Source organism: Gigantopelta aegis, chromosome 12, assembly GCF_016097555.1.
Source record: "Gigantopelta aegis isolate Gae_Host chromosome 12, Gae_host_genome, whole genome shotgun sequence".
Lineage (NCBI taxonomy): Eukaryota > Metazoa > Mollusca > Gastropoda > Neomphalida > Peltospiridae > Gigantopelta > Gigantopelta aegis.
The window spans coordinates 7053681-7079197 of NC_054710.1; the positions used below are offsets into that span (position 1 = coordinate 7053681).

General features: G+C 36.4%; 1 protein-coding gene across 2 annotated transcripts in view; it reads right to left on the minus strand.

The window, feature by feature from the left end:
- Window positions 1–17957: 17957 nt before the first annotated feature.
- The window catches only part of LOC121386733 (nephrin-like), a 148885-nt gene continuing 141325 nt past the window's right edge, over window positions 17958–25517 (minus strand). For both annotated transcript variants that reach the window (XM_041517731.1, XM_041517730.1), the window contains exon 20: window positions 17958–25042. In XM_041517731.1, coding sequence (XP_041373665.1) covers window positions 24894–25042 — 149 coding nt within the window. In that variant the 3' untranslated portion in view covers window positions 17958–24893. The remainder of the gene's footprint in view (window positions 25043–25517) is intronic.

Consider the following 25517-nt stretch of genomic DNA (forward strand, 5'->3'; position numbering starts at 1 on the left):
CAATTCCCCAAGACATTTACATTGCCTCATCACGAGCATGTGATAATATGCGTTTATAATTAATACCACAACATGATCGCATTACAATGGGGTGTCAGTAAACGGGTGATTTCTGCACTTTATTGGAACAGACTATAACAAAGTTTGGTCAACGTGTTAATTTCATTGCTGTTACAATATGTGAGGGACCGTTTCTGATGATGATTTACCCCTATTCCTCTCCAAAACAAAATATTTGTAGACATTTATAAGTAACTTCTGAGCAAAACTGTCAAGACTATTTTGAGTTTGTGATCTATTTTCCGGTATTAAAGGTGCTATCTCATAAGTTGCACAATGACAGCTATTGCAAATCATGCTATTATTAAATTTTGCTTTAACATTTGAAGACTACACCTTTAACTATATGCTCATAAATGATTATAGGAAATGATTTTATCTACTAGTAGAAAATAAATTTTTATTGGAGAATTTTTATCACAAACAGATGCTCACATATAACTTCTGATATTGCACCTTTGAGTGGTTGCAAAATTGTGTAAATTTCTACTGTATTTATATTGAATTCATATTTACTAAATATGCTGGTCAAAATTAATAATTTATGTTGCTATTCAAAATAATCAGTTATCTTGCAGTTTTAAATTAAAAGTTTGTTTAAGGGTAAATGAAACTGACACATGTCCATCAAAATGTGTTATAGTCTGTTCCAATAAAGGTCACAAATCTCCTGTTTACTGACATTTTAACTTTAATTTCAAGAGTAAACACCACCGTGTACATCAATGAGAGCCAAAACAAGTAAATGCTAAATTAGGTAGACTATCATTAAATAGGTATTTACAAAACATTTACTTGTCTCTTTAATATGAAAGAAATAATTGACGAAAATCATTTTTATTCTATTTCCGACACTGCATAAAATATTAGTGGCTGTATGTCAAACCTGTTTCTGATCGTTCTAATATTTGTATTAGGTTAAATTTCATTTTATTTCCTAAAAAAAACACTTTTTTTCGTACGTACGAAATTATTTTAAGACAAAATCCAGTTTGGGCTTCTTACAAATATTAAGACGACCAGAAACACATTGAATATACAGATACTGATATTCTAAAGAAGAAAATATATTTAATATGTAAGTTTAATAGAAGAAATATTTTATTAGTCGGAAACATTTTACAATGCAGCAAACTCGGGAATGTCCCTTTAATCCAACAAGTGTTTCATGAGTGTTAATCATTTTACAAATAAACCGTGGTTCGAAAATATATGGCTCAAAATTTTTAACAATTCCGTCTTCTAGGGTTTGTTACCTGTATTGGCGGCCTTCTTGAATTCATTAAAATTTACAGATATAGAGCAATTGAATTCCATAATCCCTAAAACCATGGGATAGATACAATAATTACTTTTCTGTACCGAATAATAAGGAATGTATTTCCATTCTCGATTTCGACCGCAATATTGGCGACCATCTTGTATTCACATGACCCATTCATACATTTTGAATTTTGATGGCACCAGTGTCTTCCATGGCGCGCGAAATCATGGGGTAGATGCAAGAATTGTTGTTCTCTGTCAAGTTATAAGCAAGCTATGACCATTTCCCTGATTTGGCCGCCATCTTGGATTTTTCCAATTCCTCAAGGATGCCCGGGTGTCACCCGCTGGATTGTCGATCTAGACCGCCTATGAAGTCAAAATCTGCACAGAACAACTAGTAGCAACCGAAATCAAACATATTATACACAAATTACGCTAAGATATGTTATATTTTATTGAATACGAAAACAAAATAACAGTCCCATGATTGCTTTCTATTTTAGGACTAAAATGGAAGTACATCACAGCTTAATATACATTTTTGAATATAATTTCATTTCATTTTACAGAAGAAAAGGACTTTTTTTTTTCTCTCTCTCCATAACTGTTTTCCTTTTTTCCTACACTGACACACAAATTATACGAAAAGCTTAAAACAGAATTATGCTATAGATGGAAGGTATTTTGTTACTTCACTACGTAGGTTTAAGACCCATTCTTAGTGACGTCATGTTACTGTCGCTCTGTTCGTTAACGGTTCTGCCATTGCTCTATAGTGGCACTGCATGCATTATATATATATAAATTCAGGGCTCACGCGAGCAGGCGACGTGTGTCAAAACTTCGCTTTGATCAGCTTGACTTCGCCGTGCCAGTTACCGTAAAGCGAAATCGTTGTCGCCTTTTTAAAATCAATATACAACCTATATCTATCTCTTTCAAAAAGTTAAAGTTTGTTTTGTTTAACGACACCACTAGAGTACATTCATTAATTTATTTTACATTAACGACACCACTAGAGTACATTGATTAATTAATCATCGGCTATTGGATGTCAAATATTTGGTAAACGAGCTAAAATATTTCTAATGCAACAAAGGATTATTTTATGCACTTTTCCACAGACAGGAAAGCACATACCATGGTCTTTGACCAGTTGTGGTGCACTGGTTGGAACAAGAAAAAATAATTAGTTGAATGGATCCACAGAGGTTGTTCGATCCTGTGATACAAGCACCTCAAGTGAGCACTCAACCGATTGAGCTATTTATTAATCATCGGGTACTGGATGTCAAAGTTTGACTATTGGATGTGAAACATTTTGTCATTTTTGGCATGTAATCTTAGAGGAAACCCACAACATTTTTCCATTACAAGCAAGTAGACCCGTGTTCAGGAATTTTAGCTGGGGAGGGTCTAGACTGTGGCGACCGAAGTTTATAGGGGGGTCGAGTGATGCACCCCCAAAAAAACAATATATACTGAGAAATAAGAAAATATGCTTGAGCAGGGAGGGGTTTTGACACCTGAAACTCTTGCCTGGCAAGGGATCTTTTATGTGCACTTTCCCACAGATAGAACAGCACACACCATGATCTTTGATATACCAGTCATAGAGCAGAGTCACTGGTTGTGGCGGAGTCTTAATTTCAAGTGCGCATGGTTCTCAAAAGTGCACTGTTTATCATCTGAACACTATTTGAATGACACAAACTGCTAATACTTTGAAGAATCTCTTTAGCGACTTTCACTTTTTTTCTTCAGAATATCATCCAGTGACTGTATACGATATTCAATGGGTTTCTTGTTGTCCTTAATAAACAGTGGTAGTCATCACTTGATGCGCGAGGGGCGGGACGTAGCCCAGTGGTAAAGCATTCGCTTGATGCGCGGTCGGTCTAGGATCGATCCCTGTCGGTGGACCCATTGGGCTATTTCCCATTCCAGCCAGTGCACCACAACTGGTGTAACAAAGGCCGTGGTATGTACTATCCTGTCTGTGGGATGTTGCATATAAAAGATCCCTTGCTGCTAATCGAAAAGAGTAGCCCATGAAGTGACGACAGCAGGTTTCCTCTCTCAATATATGTGTGGTCCTTAACCATATGTCTGACGCCATATAACCGTAAATAAAATGTGTTGAGTGCATCGTTAAATAAGATATTTCCTTGAAATACCTTCCTTCCTTCCTCACTTGATGCGTGGTCGGTTTGGTATCGATCCCCGTCAGTGGGCCCATTGAATTAGTGTATTTCTCGTTCAAGGCAGTGCATCACGACTGGTATATCAATTGAGGCCGTGGTATGTGCTATTCTGTCTGTGGGATGGTGCATATAAAAGATCCCTTGCTACTAAATGAAAAATGTAGCGGGTTTCCTCTTTAAGACTATAATATTATGTCAAAATTACCAAACGTCTGACATCCAATAGCCGATGATTAATAAATCAATGTGCTCTAGTGGTGTCGTTAAACAAAACAAACCAATAGCTGATGATTAATAAATCAATGTGCTCTAGTAGTGTCGTTAAACAAAACAAACGTCAAGCTACAATATCATAGTAATGGGATTATTGAAAGTTTCTGAAATTTCACCGGCAGGGTAACGTCCCTTTGAACTGACAACATCTTTGTGCCCAAACGTTCTGTACAGTGGCGTGTTACCAAAATACGACGTCTCTGACTTATACGGATAAAACTCAATGTCCTCGTAATAGTTTTCACTGGACTCACTGCAGTTGTCCGTATGAACAGCAGAACTTGTCGGGCAGGGTCCAGGAGACACAATTTCAATAATGCATGGCGACGGACCCCACGGGAATATTTCTTGCAGAGGAATTTGATTTTCAGGAATTTTCAGGTCATCCTTTTTGTGACGTTGTGGAAAAGTCGAAGACCTTTCAAAATTCGGCAGACTTTGCGATATTGATTTGGGAGAAGGTTTTGGTGAAGCTAAAACTGATTTTGGCAGTTTTTTGCGAGCAATTGTATTCACATAATTAAATTTGTCAGTGGATTCTTGTTCGGTGTCCATGTGAGACAACTCTTCGAATTCATTTTGAACTTCTATTATGGGAGGTAACTCGTGAAAATGTTTATGTAAGGGAGACACCTCTTTATGACTGTTCGTTTTGTCTATTTGTATGGTTTCCATTTCATTGACCATTTCATACTTTAATGATGACTTTGTTTCACTGTCTGTTTTAATTTCTCGGGTAACATTTTCTGGCTGTTCTGTTTTGTAAGAGGGATATAATTCCGAATATTTGTCATAGGTATGTTCGTAGTTTGTGTGTGACGAACGCAAGACGTCGTAATAATGCTCGTCATCCGTCGAAATCTTGTCAGAATTGTCATCAGATATTTTTAAATCACAATACTTCTCAGGAGCGTCATTTTTAAGTTGTGCATTGTATATCAGAACATTTTCTGAATGTCTTGACATGGCAGTGACTTCAAGTGGATTTTCTGAATGTTTTGACAAGGAAGTGTCTTCAAGTGGATTTTCTGAATGTTTTGACAAGACCGTGTCTTTAAGTGAATGTTTTGACATGGTAGTTCTAAACACAATGGAGACCTCATTTTGCAGGGAGGAATTTATAGGCTTGACAATCTCAATGGACGTCAGCTGTGCTTCTATTGGAATTTTTGGACTAGTTGCATAAAATGCCAATGTCGCTTCGTCCAAGTTACTGAGATCATCTTCTGTCTCGCCAGTTGGAAAATCAGGGAAGACAACTCTTCCTATCTCATCGGAAATTTCCGGCAGACATATTGGTCTATGAGAAATATTTCCCCACAACCGGTTCCTGGTATCTCCAGGCTCTGGACTTGATAGAATGTAAGGACAGCGAAGTCCAATAAGAGAATCATCGTTAAATATTGGAATAGGAGGTCTTTTTCCGCTTGTCTCTTCGCTGGTGTGCGGCAGGGATCGAAATTTGTTGGATACGGTCGGACAAACTTGACGGAGATTAGACGTGGACCTGCCAAATGTGAAGTTGTCGTTGTGTTCTTTGTGAGGGACTGGGGCACAAAGCAGTCTGCTGTGGGACGGAGTCTGTATGTTAATCTCAAGGTCATTGCGGCAGCAAGGCAGGCCACACGTGTGCCCTGGAGGATCATGGGAGTATGTCGGCAGGTCGCAGTAATACACGTCCTTGGTAACAGTGTCCAGTTTGTATCGAGGAAAAAACTGAAAAAAGGAGTAAAAGATACCATATTAGAAATAGGTATTCAAAATACACGCATTATAAAACACATTAGATTTAATCAAAATTTATTTTAATTAATTCCGTAAAACATGTATGACTTTTCCTACTACTGTACTGTTCATTTTTTTCTTATGTAGAGCTGTAACCGGAGTGGGACATAGCCCAGTGGTTAAAAGCCTGGTGCCTGATCCAAGATCGATCCCTGTTGATGAGCCCGTTGGGCTATTTCTCGTTCCAGCCAGTGCTCCACAACTGGTATATTAAAGGCTATCCTGTCTGTGAGATGCTGCATATAAAACATCCTATGCGACTAATGGAAGAAGGTAGTGGGTTTCCTCTCTAAGACTACATGTCAGAATTGCCAAATCAATGTGCTCTATGGTGGTGTCGTTAAATAAAACAATTTTTTGCTTTCTTTTTTCCCATTCCAGACAAGTGTTCCATAACTGGTGGGATAGGTCATATAAACAATCCGTTGCTGCTGCAAAGAGAGTAGCCATTAAGTGGTGACAGCAGGTTTCCTCTCATTATCTCTGTGGTACGTAACCATCATGTATGTCTGATACGCACAAACAATGTGTTGAGTGCATGGTAAAATAAAAAGTTTTTTTGTCCTTCCAGAGATGTAACCATATTTAATTAACAAAATGACCTTGTGAAAAAGAAGAAGGAAATGTTTTATTTAACACGTTTTACGGTTAAATGGACATTGATAACTTTAATGGACATAAAGATTACTGGACATTCATAACTTTAATAGACATAATGGACATTGATAATTTTAATAGACATAAAGACTAATGGACTGATAATTTTAACAGACATAAAGACTAATGGACATTGATAACTTTAAAAGACATAAAGACTAATGGACATCAATAACTTTAATAGACATAACGACCAATGGACATTGATAACTTTAATAGACATAAAGATTAATGGACCTTGATAACTTTAATAGACAGCAACTGATGGCCATTGATAACTTTAATAGACATAAAGACTGATGGATATTGATAACTTTAATAGATATAAAGTCTAATGGACATTCATAACTTTAATAGACATAAAGTCTAATGGACATTGATAACTTTAATAGATATAAAGTCTAATGGACATTCATAACTTTAATAGACATAAAGTCTAATGGACATTGATAACTTTAATAGACATAAAGTCTAATGGAAATTAATAACTTTAATAGACATTAAGATTACTGGACATTCATAACTTTAATAGACATAAAGACTAATGGACATTCATAACTTTAATAAACATAAAGACTAATGGACATTGATAACTTTAATAGACAAAGTTTAATGGACATTGATAATTTTAATAGACAAAGTCTAATGGACATTGATAACTTTAATAGACATAACAACTGATGGACATTGATAACTTTAATAGACATAAAGTCTAATGGACATTTATAACTTTAATAGACATATAGTCTAATGGACATTGATAACTTTAATAGACATAAAGTTTAATGGAAATGATAACTGTAATAGACATATAGACTAATGTACATTGATAACTTTAAAAGACATAAAGGCTAATGGACATCAATAACTTTAATAGACATAAAGACTAATGGACCTTGATAACTTTAATAGACATAAAGACTGATGGATATTGATAACTTTAATAGATATAAAGACTGATGGATATTGATAACTTTAATAGATATAAAGACTACTGGACATTCATAACTTTAATAGACATAAAGTCTAATGGACATTGATAACTGTAATAGACATATAGTCTAATGGACATTGATAACTTTAATAGACATAAAGTCTAATGCAAATTGATAACTTTAATAGACATAAAGTCTAATGGACATTTATAACTTTAATAGACATATAGTCTAATGGACATTGATAACTTTAATAGACATAAAGTTTAATGGAAATGATAACTGTAATAGACATATAGACTAATGTACATTGATAACTTTAAAAGACATAAAGGCTAATGGACATCAATAACTTTAATAGACATAAAGACTAATGGACCTTGATAACTTTAATAGACATAAAGACTGATGGATATTGATAACTTTAATAGATATAAAGACTGATGGATATTGATAACTTTAATAGATATAAAGACTACTGGACATTCATAACTTTAATAGACATAAAGTCTAATGGACATTGATAACTGTAATAGACATATAGTCTAATGGACATTGATAACTTTAATAGACATAAAGTCTAATGCAAATTGATAACTTTAATAGACATAAAGTCTAATGGACATTGATAACTTTAATAGACATAAAGTCTAATGAACATTGATAACTTTAATAGACATAAAGTCTAATGGATATTGATAACTTTAATAGACATAAAGTCAAATAACTTTAATATACATAAAGTCTAATGGACATTGATAACTTTAATAGACATAAAGTCTAATGGACATTGATAACTTTAATAGACATAAAGTCTAATGGACATTGATAATTTTAATAGACATAAAGACTTATGGATATTGATAACTTTAATAGACAAAGTCTAATGGACATTGATATCTGGCTAGTAAATTGTTTTAATCACTGATCCCATGGCTAGTGGATGTTATAAAATTTCTAGAAGCCCTGGACACACTTTCCTATATGTGCATATGATGACCTGATATTGTCACTGTTTTGACAGTGATTCATGAGTGCATGTGACCACAGCTGTATTTATTCCTGTCAGTTGTGTCTGGTGCCAGTTTTGATTTAGTAAACTAATCTGGAGTGACAGCAGGGTTGAAAATTAGCAGTTGCCCGTAGCAACCTTTATTGGTTAAGGACGACTAAGAATTTTACAAAGGTAGTCCGTTGGGCGACCATCGATTTTAGTGTTTGGCAAGTATGGTACTAGTTAAAAAAGAAACACACTGATACTGAATCGAATGTGACAAAAAACACTGCGTCTATGTTGGTGCGAACTACAGATCTGGCTATAGAAGACCTAGAACAGGTTCTATATTTTGACAGCGTCAACATAATGAATAAAGATAAAATTCATATAAAAACATGTTAATTTATTAAGTTTTAAACCCATACCGTCTCAAATAACATTTTATTGGGGATAAAAGTGCAGTGTAAATTAAAACAAAAATTCTTTAGAAATTACCATCAAACTGCATAGGTTAACTCTTTCTTTTTTTTGTGATACAGGTTTTAAGGCAATTGATGGAACATCCAAGGTAATCTGATTGACACAACTGTAATACATGATCAGGGCCGTATCACTGCACAAAGCAGAGTCGAATGGGCATTTGGCAAAACCGTTGATAATTCCATGGATCTCTATCTAGGAGAACAGCCACTCCCGTGGAAATAATTTGCCGGGAATTTCACCCTTCTTGTATCACCACAAAGTTTATTCTATCCCTCTTGCATCGCCACAAAGAGGACTGCCACTCCCAAACTAGTTTACTAAAGCATGCACAGTTCTACATTTAGTTTGTTTCTACTGCATTATCTTTTACCCTGTATTGAAAATGAGATTTAATATGTTTAACTTAATGGTAGTTTGTAAAGAAACATGTTTATTTATACTGGATTTTTTTTTTTTTTTTTTTGAGTTGGTATGGGTTTAGAACTTAACAACATGTTTTTATATCAATTTTTACTTTATTCATTATAAAGTTAAACAAAAATGAATCAGTTTCCTTTAAAGCAAACATTTATTATTAAAAAACAAAACACTATAGTTTTAATTTTACCTGTGCAGTTAAATTCCAATGTGATGATGATTGGAGGGCTAGTTGAATTTGAGAAGGGCCATTGAGATTTGTCTTCAACTGGCCCTGCTGGCGACCTTGGTTTTACCTTTCGACTGACCGTTCAAAATTGCGCTAAATTCCCTCAATCAAAATTGCGCACCCTTTTCTCTTTGGCATTTAACTGCTCCATTCAAATTCCATAGAACCACCACCACCCCAACCCGCCTGCTACCGATTTGATCGGGCTGCTGGTGCTCCCTTGCACCTGCCAGTGCAGGCGGTCCCTCCTCTCCCCTCTCCACTCCCCCCACCTTTCCTGTCATGGACGGAGGAGCCGGCCAAGGCCGGCTCTTGTGCCCACGACAGGCGTGCGCTACAACAGCTTGTTCTGAATGTGCACGTAAAACCCTATGACATGACATGACCTTGGTTTTCATGTTTATTTTCAACCCTGTGACAGTTCTTATTTTGGCCATGCAAAACGGATGAAATCTCCAGTAAAGGATCTCCTCAGGAGTGGCTGTCTTAATTCCTATAAATAAGGCACTATAGCTAGAGATTCCTTCCTGTCCTGGATGGAGGAGCCAGCAGAGACCGGCACCTGTGCCCAGGACAGGCGTGCGCTACAACAGCTTGCTCTGAATGTGCACGTTAAACAATTCCATCCATCCAGAGATTCATGGAACCCAACCACTATTTTGCCAAATTCCGATTGGACTCAGAGATACGGTTTTGATTGGGGATAATGGTTTTGTCATTCAGATTTGAAATAGTTGTGATGTATCACTAGTGAGAATGGGAATCACAAAGACTGCATCTAGAGTTAGGTTAGTTTTCTTCAGTGACGCCACTAGAGCACAGCGATAAATTAATCATTGTTAAACATTTGACAATTGTGACATACTTTTGAGAGGAAACCTGCTATATTATTCCCATTAGTAGCAAGGGAAAGAAAGAAATATTTTAGTTAACGACGCACTCAACACATTTTTTTGATGGTTATATGGCATCAGACATATGATGAAGGACAACACAAATATTGAGAGAGGAAACCCGTTATTGCCACTTCATGGGCTACTCTTTTCGATTAGCAGCAAGGGATCTTTTATATGCACCATCCCACAGACAGGATAGTACATACTACGTACATCCTTTGTTACACCAGTTGTGATTTTGAGAGGAAACCCGCTATGTTATTCCCATTAGCAGCAAGGGATGAAACGGCCTGTTACGGATCTCCTAGGAGAGTGGAGTCCTCCTAAAGATGAGCACCGGATAGTGGATCATGGAAGCAATCACGACTTTGCCTATAATGTCCTTTCGACTGCATTGTGTTGAGTGAGATACAATTTTGATCACAGAATACGGTTTTGTCATTCAGATTTTATATCCTCATACAGGACAGCACATACCATGACCTTTGATATACCAGTTGTCGATCATTGGTTGGAATGGGAAAACACTCGGTCAGAGAATAGGTCTACCTAGGAGATTTGATCCTGTGACCCAAGGACTTAAGTTGAGTGCATCTATCGTGGGTCTGAATATATTGATCAATTATCATTTCAGAATTTTCACCTTTAAAGGGACACACCCTAGTTTCAACCCGTGAAAATTAACACTATGTTTAGTTAAAGGGACATGCCCTAGTTTCAACCGGTGAAAATTAACACTAAGTTTAGTTAATCTACAAACCTGTAACACATCTGGATAATGTTACAATTGAGTAAAACATGAGTCTGTGACTTTGAAATGGTGAAATACACTCTAAAAATAGACTAAAACTCGACTCCATAACTTACTTCTCAGATGCACATGTGTTTTTAAAAATATGAGAAATCCATTTTGTGATATTAAAAACACCAGGATGACCAAAAACACTTTGAATGTATGGAAATGGATAATCTAAACAATAAAATCTAAAGTATGATTTCAGTTATCAAAAACAGCTATAATAGTCAAAAATATGTCTTAGTGTTTAAAAACTAGGGTATGTCCCTTTAATGTAAATGAGAAACATTCATTGCTAAACACAAACACACACATTGGACAATGTTACCACCACATTGTTTCCAGTCCAATAAATATATAAATTAAACAGACATTGAACAATAAAGTTGTTTCAATATTATGGGCTAAATTTACAAAGACTGTTTTTGTTTTACATGTAGTTTTTTTTTTCAATGCTTAAAAACCTACCTGTATTTTTGAAAAAACTACCAACTCCCCCCCCCCCCCCTCCCCCCCCAAAAAACCCAAACAAAACAAACAACACCCAACAAAAACAAAACAATAATAATAACATTTTAAAAAACAAGGCTTCAAAATTTGGCGCCATGAATGAATAGTAACATGCATTAAAAGCTAGCAAAGATATGCTATATAACATGCACATGCAGTGTGTGTGTACTAGAAAGTGGCCAGTAGCTTAAGCACTTGTTGGTGGATCTCTATCAGATACTTTAGGGACGAGGCGTAGCCCAGTGGTAGAGTGCTCGCTTGATGTGCGGTCGGTTTGGGATCGATCCCCATCGGTTGGCCCATTGGGCTATTAATTTCTCGCTCCAGCCAGTGCACCTCGACTGGTGCATCAAAGGTCATGGTATGTGCTGTCCTGTCTATGCGATGGTGCATATAAAAGATCCCTTGCTGCTAATCGAAAAGAGTAGACCATGAAGTGGTGACAGCGGGTTTCCTCTCTCAGTCTGTGTGGTCCTTAACCATATGTCCGACGCCATATAACCGTAAATAAAATGTGATGAGTGCGTCGTCAAATAAAACATTTCCTTCCTATCAGATATTTCATGGGAGACATTTAAACATATACAGTGACACCTCTCAAAACCGGACCCTCTGTAAACCGGAATTCCCTCAAAACCAGACCTTTTGATGGTCACTTTTTAAGTATCTGCACAGAAGAGAACCTCTCTAAACCGGATACCCCTTAAAACCAGACCTTTTACTTGGTCCCAAGAGTGTCTGGCACAAGCTCGACTGAGTCTTCGAAATGGAGTTTTACTATGTCAGTTGTAAATTGTAATATACAGTGAAACCTCTCTAAACCGGACACCATCGGACCAAGTAAAATGTCCAGTTTAAGAGGTGTCCGGTTTAGAGAGGTTAATTTCTGTACTGATTTTAAAAAAAGGACCGTGAAAAAATGCCCAGTTTTGAGGGAATTCCGGTTTACAGAGAGTGTCCGGTTTTGAGGGAATTCCAGTTTACAGAGGGTGTCCGGTTTAGAGGGGTTTCACTGTATATTACAATTTACAACTGACATCGTGAAACTCCATTTTGAAGACTCAGTCGAGCTTGAGCCAGTGGTTGGTCTCACACATTAGGTCAGGCGGGCAGTTCAAACCTTACATAATAATCAAATCACAGCAGTTGTTCTTAATGTATATATTACAAAACAGTCAAGTTGTATGCCATTTGACTTTCATTCGCTCTATTTTCGGTCTTTCCACACACACACACACACACAAAACAATGCACACAAACACATGCACACAAAACAATGACAGACACACACACACATATACATGCACAAAACAAAACACACAAAACAATCATATATACACACACGCTAACAAAACAATCGTACACACACACAATAATGACACACACACACACACATACACACACACACACACAAACAAACCAATGGTGTAGCCAGCCCATGAGGCAGACGTGGCATTTGCCTTATCTGGAGTTTCCTTAGATTTATTTTATTTTTCCCATGACACTGATATTTAGTTTACAGGTCTGGCTTTGCCTCGACGTTTTTTTCCTCTCTGGCTATGCCCCAGCAAACAATTGCATACACACACAACAATAACACACACACACACACACACACACACACACACACAATGAAACGCACACACACACAAAACTGACTTGTACACACACACATAATGAAACAGATACACACATACAACAACGACACATATATATACACATACAAAATAATGATACAAGCACACAACGACAAACACACAACAATGACACACACACATATACACAAACAAAATAATGACACACAACACACAAAACAATGACATGCGCACACACACACACACTAATGACACACGCACACACACACTCGCAAAATGATGACACACAAAATGATATGCACACTCACAAAATAATGACACACACACACACAAAATAATGACACGCACACACAAAATAATGACACACATACACACACACAAAACAATGACACACACACAAAATAATGACACACATACACACAAAACAATGACATGCACACACACACACACACAAAACAAATGACATAAACAACAATGACATGCAGACATACACACACACACAATGAGTTGTCTTTCACTTTTTATATCGGTCGAGACTCGCCCTGAATTAGAGCCAGTATGAAGATATGAACCCACTACGCATATTATAAACAATTACACCATTGATGCTGATATCACCATATTACTAGTATACTTCTTTACAGCTGTACACACTGCACTGTTGTTACCGCCCCTTTCATTGGTCGAGACATCAGCTAGACGTTGCTGGAACCACGCCCAGGACAACCTGAAAAACTTAACAAACTGTCCGTATGGTCTCGGTTACTTAAAGGCACATTCCCAATTTTGCTGCATTGTAAGATGTTTCCGACTAATAAAATATTTCTATGATTAAACTTACATATTAAATATATTTTCTTGTTTAGAATATCAGTGTCTGTATATTCAATGTGTTTCTGGTCATCTTAATATTTGCAAGAAGCCCAAACTGGATTTTCTCTTCAAATAATTTTGTACGTACGAAAAAATATTTTTTAGGAAATAAAATGAAATTTAACCTCGTACAAATATTAGAATGATCAGAAATACATTTAATATACAGCCACTAATATTTTATGCAGAAAAATATATTTGATATGTAATTACAGTCGTCAAAAAGTCTGTTAGTTGATAACATCTTAACATTTGCAGCAAACTCAGGAATGTCCCTTTAATAAAAAATAAAAAAAATTAAATACATTTTTTTAAAAATTTTAGAGACTTAGTGAATTGAATAAAAATATTTCATCATAATCCTTTATTTTAAATAAAAGTTCTAAACTGTGTTATTTAGGGTGTACACCACTAAATCAAATCCCATATATGACAATTGTAACATATGGGGGGGGGGGGGGTGTAAATAAGGAAGAAAAATGCACTCAACACATTTTTTTATGGTTCTATGGCATCAGCCATATGGTTACGGACCACACAGATATTGAGAGAGGAAACCCGCTGTCCCTACTTCATGGCTACTCTTTTCGATTAGCAGCAAGGGATCTTTTATATGCACCATCCCACAGACAGGATAGTACATACCACAGCCTTTGTTACACCAGTTGTGGAGCACTGTATGGAATGAGTCCACCAACGGGGATCGATCACAGACCGACCGTGCATCAAGCGAATGCTTTACCACTGGGCTACATCCCCAACTATCACCCCTCACCCTTGAAGTACATTGGAAAATATTGGGGTTGAAGCTTTTCATTGTCGAGATAACAGGTAGCATCTTTGACTACCCTAGGGGCAGGATGTAGTCCAGTGGTAAAGTGCACACTTGATGTGCGGTCGGTCTAAGATTGATTCCTGTTGGTGGGCCTATTGGGTTATTTCTTGTTCCAGCCAGTGCACTACGACTGGTATATCAAAGACAGTGATATTTACTATCCTATCTGTGGGATGGTGCATATAAAAGATCCCTTGCTACAAAAGGAAAAATGTTGCGGGTTTCCTCTCTATGACTGTGTCAAAATGACAAAAATTTTGACATCCAATAACCGATGATTTTTTTTTACAGATACCCCTCACGTTTCAAGCACAAGGCTACTTGACACAGTGGTACTAGATAAAATAAACTTGCATACATTGTTTGCCCAGATGAAAGTAATTTTTTTTTATGACAAACACAATAACAGGACTTAACTGCTCTATCAAAAGTTGGGTGTACCTCAAACTGTAACCCAGCAGGATGTTGTCTGCTACCTTTTTCCATTAGTAGCAAGGCATCTTTTGGTACACTACCAGTTATGGAACAAGAACTTTATAGCCCACCGAGTGAGCCTTTTACCATTGGGCTACAACCCACCCCATTTCTACAGTATTATTCTCTCATCACGTGTTTATCTGGCTCTCTTACGGGCCAGCCCTGCTGGTGCCATGGTGAATTATCTCTCTGTTTCTTAGAATTATCTCCTTTTCTTTTTCACTCAGTCTCTGTCTTTTTGTCTGTCTTTTTGTCTCTCTCTCTCTCTCTCTCTCTCTCTCCCACACTCTTTCTTTCTCTCTCTTCATCTATCTCTCTCTGTATCTCGCTCGCTCTCTCTCTCTCCCCCCCCCCCTTCTCTATGCATGTGTGTCTTGTTTCATAAAATGTTGGTTTTAGAAGTATGTGTCTTTATTTCAATATTATATAATAATATTATTTACTGTTTTATTGCATCTGTATATTTTATAATTATGGAGAGATCTTAATATAGCCATTGCCTACAATCCATTTCTACTAATGACAATTGTAGGTCCATAGGTCAGATATTTTTTTAAATAGCAACAGATTCAAAATTGTAAGTACAACAATATGAAGCCAATGTCTAAGTGAAATGTTACTACTTTTGTTTACTTGAAAAGGTAGTCAATGTGTCCACAGTCTTGCACATAGACTGCCTTCAAACATTTTTATTTTCCATGAGGAAATCGATTTTCTGATTTCTTCCATTGTATTTGATATTTTATCCTTTAGTTCATTCTCCATGAATACTACCGTGCTATAAACAAACATAGATGAAATTTCACTTAGCTTTTGGCATTGCATATTTTACTTACAATTTAGAATGTTGCTATTTTGACAATGTTGAAGCTATGGCCTTATAATTTTCACTGAATGTAGCAAATATACATATAGTAATGAGCATGAAGTATTAAAATTACAGTCCCCATACTTTTTAGCCAGTTTCATATTCAGTAGCTAATAGAGCTGAATCTTGGTGATGCAGAAGTGACAAAGAGCTGTGTTTTTGTAATGCAGTAGGAACAAAGAGCTGAGTCTTGGTGACGCAGCAGTGACAAAGAGCTGTGTCTTGGTGGTGCAGCAGTGACAAAGAGCCGTGTCTTGGTGGTGCAGCAGTGACAAAGAGCTGTGTCTTGGTGGTGCAGCAGTGACAAAGAGCCGTGTCTTGGTGGTGCAGCAGTGACAAAGAGCTGAGTCTTGGTGGTGCAGCAGTGACAAAGAGCTGTGTCTTGGTGGTGCAGCAGTGACAAAGAGCTGTGTCTTGGTGGTGCAGCAGTGACAAAGAGCTGTGTCTTGGTGACGCAGCAGTGACAAAGAGCTGTGTCTTGGTGGTGCAGCAGTGACAAAGAGCCGTGTCTTGGTGACGCAGCAGTGACAAAGAGCTGTGTCTTGGTGGTGCAGCAGTGACAAAGAGCTGTGTCTTGGTGGTGCAGCAGTGACAAAGAGCCGTGTCTTGGTGGTGCAGCAGTGACAAAGAGCCGTGTCTTGGTGGTGCAGCAGTGACAAAGAGCCGTGTCTTGGTGGTGCAGCAGTGACAAAGAGCTGAGTCTTGGTGACGCAGCAGTGACAAAGAGCTGTGTCTTGGTGGTGCAGCAGTGACAAAGAGCTGTGTCTTGGTGGTGCAGCAGTGACAAAGAGCTGTGTCTTGGTGGTGCAGCAGTGACAAAGAGCTGTGTCTTGGTGGTGCAGCAGTGACAAAGAGCTGTGTCTTGGTGGTGCAGCAGTGACAAAGAGCTGTGTCTTGGTGGTGCAGCAGTGACAAAGAGCAGTGACAAAGAGCAGTGACAAAGAGCAGTGACAAAGAGCAGTGACAAAGAGCCGTGTCTTGGTGGTGCAGCAGTGACAAAGAGCCGTGTCTTGGTGGTGCAGCAGTGACAAAGAGCCGTGTCTTGGTGGTGCAGCAGTGACAAAGAGCCGTGTCTTGGTGGTGCAGCAGTGACAAAGAGCCGTGTCTTGGTGGTGCAGCAGTGACAAAGAGCCGTGTCTTGGTGGTGCAGCAGTGACAAAGAGCCGTGTCTTGGTGGTGCAGCAGTGACAAAGAGCCGTGTCTTGGTGGTGCAGCAGTGACAAAGAGCCGTGTCTTGGTGGTGCAGTAGTGACAAAGAGCTGTGTCTTGGTGGTGCAGTAGTGACAGCTAATTCTTGATGACAATGCAGTGACAAAGAGCTGTCTTGGTAATGCAGCTGTGACAAAGAGCCATGTGTTGATGACGCAGCATTGACAAAGAGCTGTGTCTAATGACACAGCAGTGACAAAGTGCTGAGTCTTGGTAATGAAGTAGGAAACAAAGAGCTGAGCCAGTGCAACACAACTGGTATATCAAAGGCCGTGGTATGTGCTATCCTGTCTGTGGGATGGTGCATATAAAAGATCCCTTGCTGCATTTCAAAACATGTAGCGGGTTTCCTCTGATGACTATGTGTCAGAACTATCAAATGTGTGACATACATAGCCGATGATTAATTTAATCAATGTGCTCCAGTGGTGTCATTAAACAAAACATTAAACTTTAACTTTAACCATTGTAAATGTATATAGTTACACGCATGTAAAACATTAACAGGCTTTGTAAATTCTGCCCCATATTTTTCCTCAACTAATCTACTTGTTTTCAGACATATCTAAAGAAAAAAAAAACAGAATTCAAATGTGTATAGATTGTTTTTATTTTGGTATGAAACATATGGCTGATTCATGATTTTATGTACAATGGCTGTACAAACATAATGCAACTCTGTTGCTAGGTCTGTAACAAAATATTTAACAATGAAGTAACAGAAACATACAGCTAATGATATTAGCCCTGATGATGAAGGTACTTGCTACAAGACTTAAAAGCACGTCACCTATTCTTCTCAGACCTGTCACATGTCAGCAGTCTACAGACATGGGGGGGGGGGGGGGGGGGGGGGGGGGGGGGTGGAGTTTGTTGTTTTTAATTTTAAATTACAAAATTGTTTTAAGCCACAAAATTTGGTCACAAACCATTTTTTTTATTAGTCCATTAATTAGGCCTACTCCAGTTACCGGTTTTGGCTGGCTGGACTACAAACTTTGTGCATCAAGTAAAAACTGGCTGTAAAATGTTTTACAATATTGTATTACAGTCTTGGAGTAACTGCAAGGTTACTGAAACATGATCAGTGGCAACATAATTTGACCAATGACAATGTGATATGACCAATGGCAATATGATATGACCAATGGTAATATGATATGACCAATTGTAATATAATATGACCAATGGTAATATGATATTACCAATGGCAATATGATACGACCAGTGGCAATATGATACGACCAGTGGCAATATATGACCAATGGCAATATGATATGACCAATGGCAATATGATATGACCAATTGTAATATGATATGACCACTGGCAATATGATATGACCAGTGGAATCATATGGTAATGATAACTGCTGTAGAACTTGACCAATGATTACAGAATATGACCAGGTGTTACACAGTTAATGTAACCTGTGGCAACATGACAGGACTAAAGTTATAGCACATGACCAATGGTAATACAACATCACCAATGGTAATACAACATGACAAATGATAACAATAATTTTTTTTAAAATGGCATATAAAACGGTAATTAAAATTTAAAACATTTCAAAAATACTGATAAAGCTAAATGACATTAATTGAAGCTTTAATTAAATGCAGTATAAATTGGCATGATATGCATAGGAATACAAATTCATTAAGGCAAACACTGAAACAATTTTTTTTTTAAATACCATTAAAATTCTCGACTTGCTAGAAATAATACAGTAAACAAACATAAAATCAAAAACCCTAAATAACCCTCAAATTAATACCCAAATTTATATGTTTTACATTCTATTTAAAAACCCTAAATAACCCTCAAATTAATATCCAAATCTATATGTTTTAAATTTTATTTTAAAATATTCATGTTTTAAAATCTATTTTAAAATATTCATGTTCTAAAATCTATTTTTAAAATCTATGTTGTAAAATCTATGTTGTAAAATCTATGCAAAAAATATATGTTTTAAAGAGAATTATTAAAATCTGTATGATCTAAAATCTGTTTTAATAAATATGTTGTGTCCTTATTGTTTGTGTCTTGCTGCATGAAAACATAAATAGTGAAAACAGAACATTTTGAGAAAACAGATACGGTTAGTTTATAAATTTCAATATTATTATTATTATAAAAAAAAAGAGAGAGAGTAAAATTTGAAAGTATTGCTTATATCGACAAGTAAATGTCAGGACGGTTTTATGAGCTGATCTGTGAAGCTTGTTCTAAAAATATCTACATAACCTACCAAGAGTGGATTCAAGAGATGGGACATGGGGGGGACCTCTTCCCCCAACTACCCCCCCCCCCCCCTCCACACACACACATACATACATTACCCCCACTAAAAAATTAAACTGTTCCCTTTTTTCAACACTTTATTTTCATTGAAGTGATCTTTTAGGTGGTTGGTCAATGTGCCCTTTTGCCCTCGGTCATCCCACCCTAAAATACATCCTGGGTCCACCCTTGCCTATTAATATTTCCATCTCCCTTTATTTGCCTAAACTGTCACTATATGTTAAATACAACTGGGCAGTGATTTGTATTAAAACTGAAATATTTCTGTATCAGTTACCTCCCTTTCACTAGACAACTGAAATGGAGCAAAACTAATCAATATGGCTTTCGTACAGTGATTTGTATTAAAACTTAAATATTCTGTATCAGTTACCTCCCTTTCACTACACAACTGAAATGGAGCAAAACCAATCAAAACAGAGTTCATACAAAAACGCTTCGAATGTGTGGAAATGGATAATCTAAACAATAAAATCTAAGTAGAGTATGACTTCAGTTATCAAAAATGGCTCTAATAGTAAAAAAAATATGCCTTAGTTTTTAAAAACTAGAGTATGTCCCTTTAAGTAAAATAATTTTCTAAGTGTAAATGTAAGTGTGAGACAAAACCAAGCTTTGTAAATTAATTCTTCTGTCTTTTTTTCCCCTTCTTTGTTTTTAGGTACATCTTTGACAGCAATCTTGTACATTGTTCTGAGTGTCCCCCATAGACAACTGACATTTGAAGCTTCATACTATACTTAAATACCCTGACAGTGAGATCAGTATATGTAACATACACCTCACATTTACTGTTATATTACAGGGAGATCAGTATATGTAGCATACACCTCACGTTTACTGTTATATTACAGTGAGATCAGTATATGTAGCATACACCTCACGTTTACTGTTATATTACAGTGAGATCAGTATATGTAGCATACACCTCACGTTTACTGTTACCACAGTGAGATCAGTATACGTAACATACACCTCACATTTACTGTCATTCAGTATATACATGTGCTACATACTGGTATCATAAAAATCATATATACACTGCATATACATGTACACTTACTATACACAGCTTCTTAAGCTTAACATGTAATACAATATTTATTTGCCCAGTCTTGGTGTAATACAGGTTGGTAAATGAGAATATATATATATTATGTGATTTTGTTGTCTTTTAATTCCATGATGCTCCAAAACAGATCTCAGAGGTCGTAATTTTCCACACATTGTCCCAAATTCTCCATTCACCTCACTTATTTTCTACAGGTCATAGTTCTTCTTAACAGGCCATGTTTGTTTTAGTCTGCTCTTAAAAAATTATAATTGCAGGGCACATTTTTCTTCCTATTGATGCACGTTTGTTTGTATTCAGCTAAGACTTGGCAAACAAACAAAACACCGAGACAGATTTACTTTTGAATTATTTTCGACAGTTTGGGGCTGTTCATATATTACGTAACACTTGATGGAATGGGTAGGTTTAAGTCCAACCGTTATGTAGCCTTACTGGGGGTGGGTGTACCGAACAGAGATGTATAACCCACTTATTTATTTTTTATTAATAAAATCTTTTTTTCTTTCGTAAACGCTCTGTCTCACCGACAATGTTTAACGTAGGTAGTTGTAGCTAGACTATACAAACAATAACGACTTTACGTTGAATTGAAATGCGTATCTGTGCTTTTCAAAATCAGAAAACAGTAAGTTAAAATTAAATTACACCCATCACACAACTTGTTTGTGAATGGGAGGATGTGTCTCCAAGTGTTACATATATGCGCTTTTCTAAATCACAAAACAGAATTACTAAAATTAAATTACACCCATCACACGACTTGTTTGTGAATGGGAGGGAGTGTCTCCAAGTGTTATGTAATATTTTCGGTGGAGGGGGGGGGGTGCATGGTCTAGTATTACGGAATGTTACAGGCAGGAGGGAGGGTGTCTAATTTTGAACAAAATGGCATTACGTAATATTTGTACGGCCCCTGTATCACACGACACACATTACACATGGATACATTCATAGTTGTATCTGACATAATGGAGAAATAAAACATTGAGACAGAATTACTTTTGAACTCTTTTCAACAGTTTAGCACATGACACACAGACACACTCATACATTGTGTTGTAGGTGTAACCGACATTGTAGAAAAACACCAAACCAAAAAGAATACCACTTTTCAATTTAAATGTAAACATTTTTAATACAAATTCTGGTCCTTTCATTTCAAGTAATCTATTATTGAAAAAAACGTTTTTAAAAAAGATGTTTTGGGAAAACTTCAGTTGGATTGTAATAGTTGTAATTTAGTTGTAACTTACTTGCATTTAGTTGTATTTGGTTGTAATTTAGTTGTAATTTAGTTGTATTTTAGTTGTATTTAGTTGTATTAAGTTGGAATTAATTGTAATTTAGTTTTATTTAGTTGCAATTTAATTGCAATTTAGTTGTTATTTAGTTGTATTTAGTTGTAATTTAGTTGTAATTAGTTATGTAGTTGTTATTTACATGTAGTTGTAATTTAGTTGTACTTAGTTGTAATTTAGTTGTTATTTAGTTGTTATTTAGTTGTATTTAGTTGTATTAAGTTGGAATTAATTGTAATTTAGTTTTATTTAGTTGCAATTTAATTGCAATTTAGTTGTTATTTAGTTGTATTTAGTTGTATTAAGTTGGAATTAATTGTAATTTAGTTTTATTTAGTTGCAATTTAGTTGTTATTTATTTGTATTTAGTTGCAATTTAATTGCAATTTAGTTGTTATTTAGTTGTATTTAGTTGTAATTAGTTATGTAGTTGTTATTTACATGTAGTTGTTATTTAGTTGTATTTAGTTGTAATTTAGTTGTTATTTAGTTGCAATGTAGTTCCAATTTAGTTGGTATTTAGTTGTATTTTAGTTGGTATTTAGTTGTATTTACATGTAGTTGAAGATATAGTGCCAAAGTTACAAATCCTGTTTGTTTTATACATGTGTAACTACATTTATTAACAAATTAGCTTAAACACCTGTGTGTAAGAAAAATGGTCTTTAGACCATAATGTTTATATTTGAATGTTCCTTTCTTCTTTTTTTATTTTAATTAGGTTTTAGGTTTTAGGAGGGGATGTCCTTACGACGTGTTGGTCCTTGTACCCTTTTCCTGAATCCACCCCTTTTAGTTGATACGTAATTTTGGCAGGATCGAAGCTGCCAAAATGAAACTTTGCAATGACATCTGTAATGTCATATAGCCATTTTCGAAAACGACAATAAAAATATTTCTGTTCAAATCTACATTGAAAACATTAAATAAATAACACACTGCTCATGTCATCCTCACTCCATCCACACACACAACATCTTATACAGTCGGTGGCTTAAAACACAAACAAGCTGGTTGGTTACTATAGTAATTAAACCAGTCAAAAGCACCAATCAATGGACATTTTACATTATCATCATTTGAAAAATTAATCAATGTCATTGCTTGATAAAAAAATATTTCATCTCCTTGTTTTGAAAATGTTTTTAATTTTTATTTTTTATTACATAATAAAGTTATGTTTTACTTTTCAGACAGCTCAAACAATTATGTTTTATGCTGCCTGTTTTAAGGTTACGGTCACATGAATAATACTGGCCAATCACAGTGCAGTGTTGTTGTTTTTTTCTTTCATGGTGCAGAACTCGGTGCATCAACCACATTACACCACAGAGAGAAACTAGACAAAGAGGCATGCGCCTTTTCAACGAATACCAACACGAAACAACATCCACAAAACACAGGTACGACCGCGACCTTTAATCAAGGTTCATTGTTAACACAGATACGACCTTGACCTTTGATCAAGATTCATCATTAACATAGATACGACCTTGACCTTTGATCAAGATTCATCATCAACACATACGACCTTGACCTTTTCATCAAGGTTCGTAATTATAACACAGATACGACCTTGACCTTTCATCAAGGTTCGTAATTGGAAGCACGAATGATGGATGGGTCCTATGCACTGGCTAGGGTGATCAGCACATCGTATTTGTTTTTATACGGAAAATTTATTTTACCACAGTACCGAATGGGAGATAACACCCAAGAGTTTGTAACGGCTTTGACTTATTTCGACTGAACCTGCATTTCATCTCGCACTTTTCTTGAAGAGCTGGACATAAACAAGTTTTCCTTTTGACCAAGATGCATAATGTCTGGATCCAGTATTCAGGAAATATTGTTTTTGCATTTCATCGACAGCATTTGAATGACCTACATTTTGTCTATATAATGGAGGTTAAGGATTAGAAGTTAATGGAGGTTACATCTCATCTTTGGAAGCATTCTCCACTGTGTCATTAACAGACCCATCACTGACCTACATTTAAAATAATGGACCTAGCCTTCTAGAAGATAGTTTTCACTATCTCAACAACAGGTTTTTGACTGGTGTAGATTTTTGTCAATGTCAGACCAATAATCACAATTTTTAACGGATTACATTTTGTCTATAATGTTGATTGAGAATAGATCTAGTCTTCAGGAAAATATCTTTTCCACTGACACCGTCAACAAATATGGTTTTGATTGGCCTATATTTTGTCAGTTTTTCACCAACAAATTCAGTTTTGATTGGCCTGCAAATTGCTCCCAATCTTGGTGAAAAACAGAACTTCATTGTAGCATTCAGGAAAATCATTTTCACTGTCTCATCAACAAACACAGTTTTGAATGGCCTATATTTTGTCCATGTAATGCTGGTTTCGAAAACATACCTACATGTAATCTGCAGGAAGATATTTGTCACTGTCATCACCAACAGACATTAGTGTTGATTGGTCTACATTTTTCCCCACAATGTCGATTGAAAAACAGACCTAGCCTTCAGGAAAATATTTTTCACAGTCTTGCCTACAAATTTGATTTTGATTCACCTACATTTTCTCTTAACGTTGGTTTAAAAACTTTTCCCCATCTCTCCAACAAAAATTATTTTGCTTGGCCTACACTTCAGGAAAATATTTTTCACTCTTGCCCACAAATTTGATTTTGATTCACCTATGTTGTGGTTGGTTTAAAAACAGACCTAGCCTTCCGGAAAATACTTTTCCCCGTCTCACCAACAAAAGATGATTTTGCTTGGCCTACACTCTGTGTTTTGTTGCTTGAAAGCGTAGACTACACTGTGAGAAACACAGAGAGAAGAAAACGTTCCACAGCACAACACGACGCGGATCAGACAACAACTTCGTATATAACCTTTTTGGGCTTGTTTGGTTCGGGCGTGTCGTGACCTCCACCATGAAGGCGAGGGTCGCTCTTCTCCTCCAGGTCTATGTACTTGTCTTTGGTCGGGCTGCGAGGTGGGCCGTGGAAATGAAGATCTGTGATAAACAAAACAATAACAATCAGAATGTATGAAAACAGTAGACCTAGCTTGCCAGTTAAAGGGGGTCATCAGTCCCGCTCCCCATTGCTCCCCACCACTCACCTGAGACCAGCTCATGGAGAGTATTCTTTAGCTCCCCTTAGCATGTGAGATTATATGATATCACATAAATAGTACCAGATAATACTGACTGCAGCCAAAGCCACCACCCAGAGTATAAGGAAGTTAAGTGTGCTACTGGTAGACATACCCACAGTACTGACATTCAGTCCCACATTACATCTCTGTATTATATTACAGACATAACTACTTTAATAATGAATTACATTTGGTCTCAAATACCATGTGCTCCCTTATTTCTTTCTATCAGTATATCTGAAATGATTCCCCATAATCTAAGTTTAAGGAGTATTTAATCTGCTCAGTTGTTTTTATGGTGAGGTGGTGATATAAAATGTATCCTGATATGT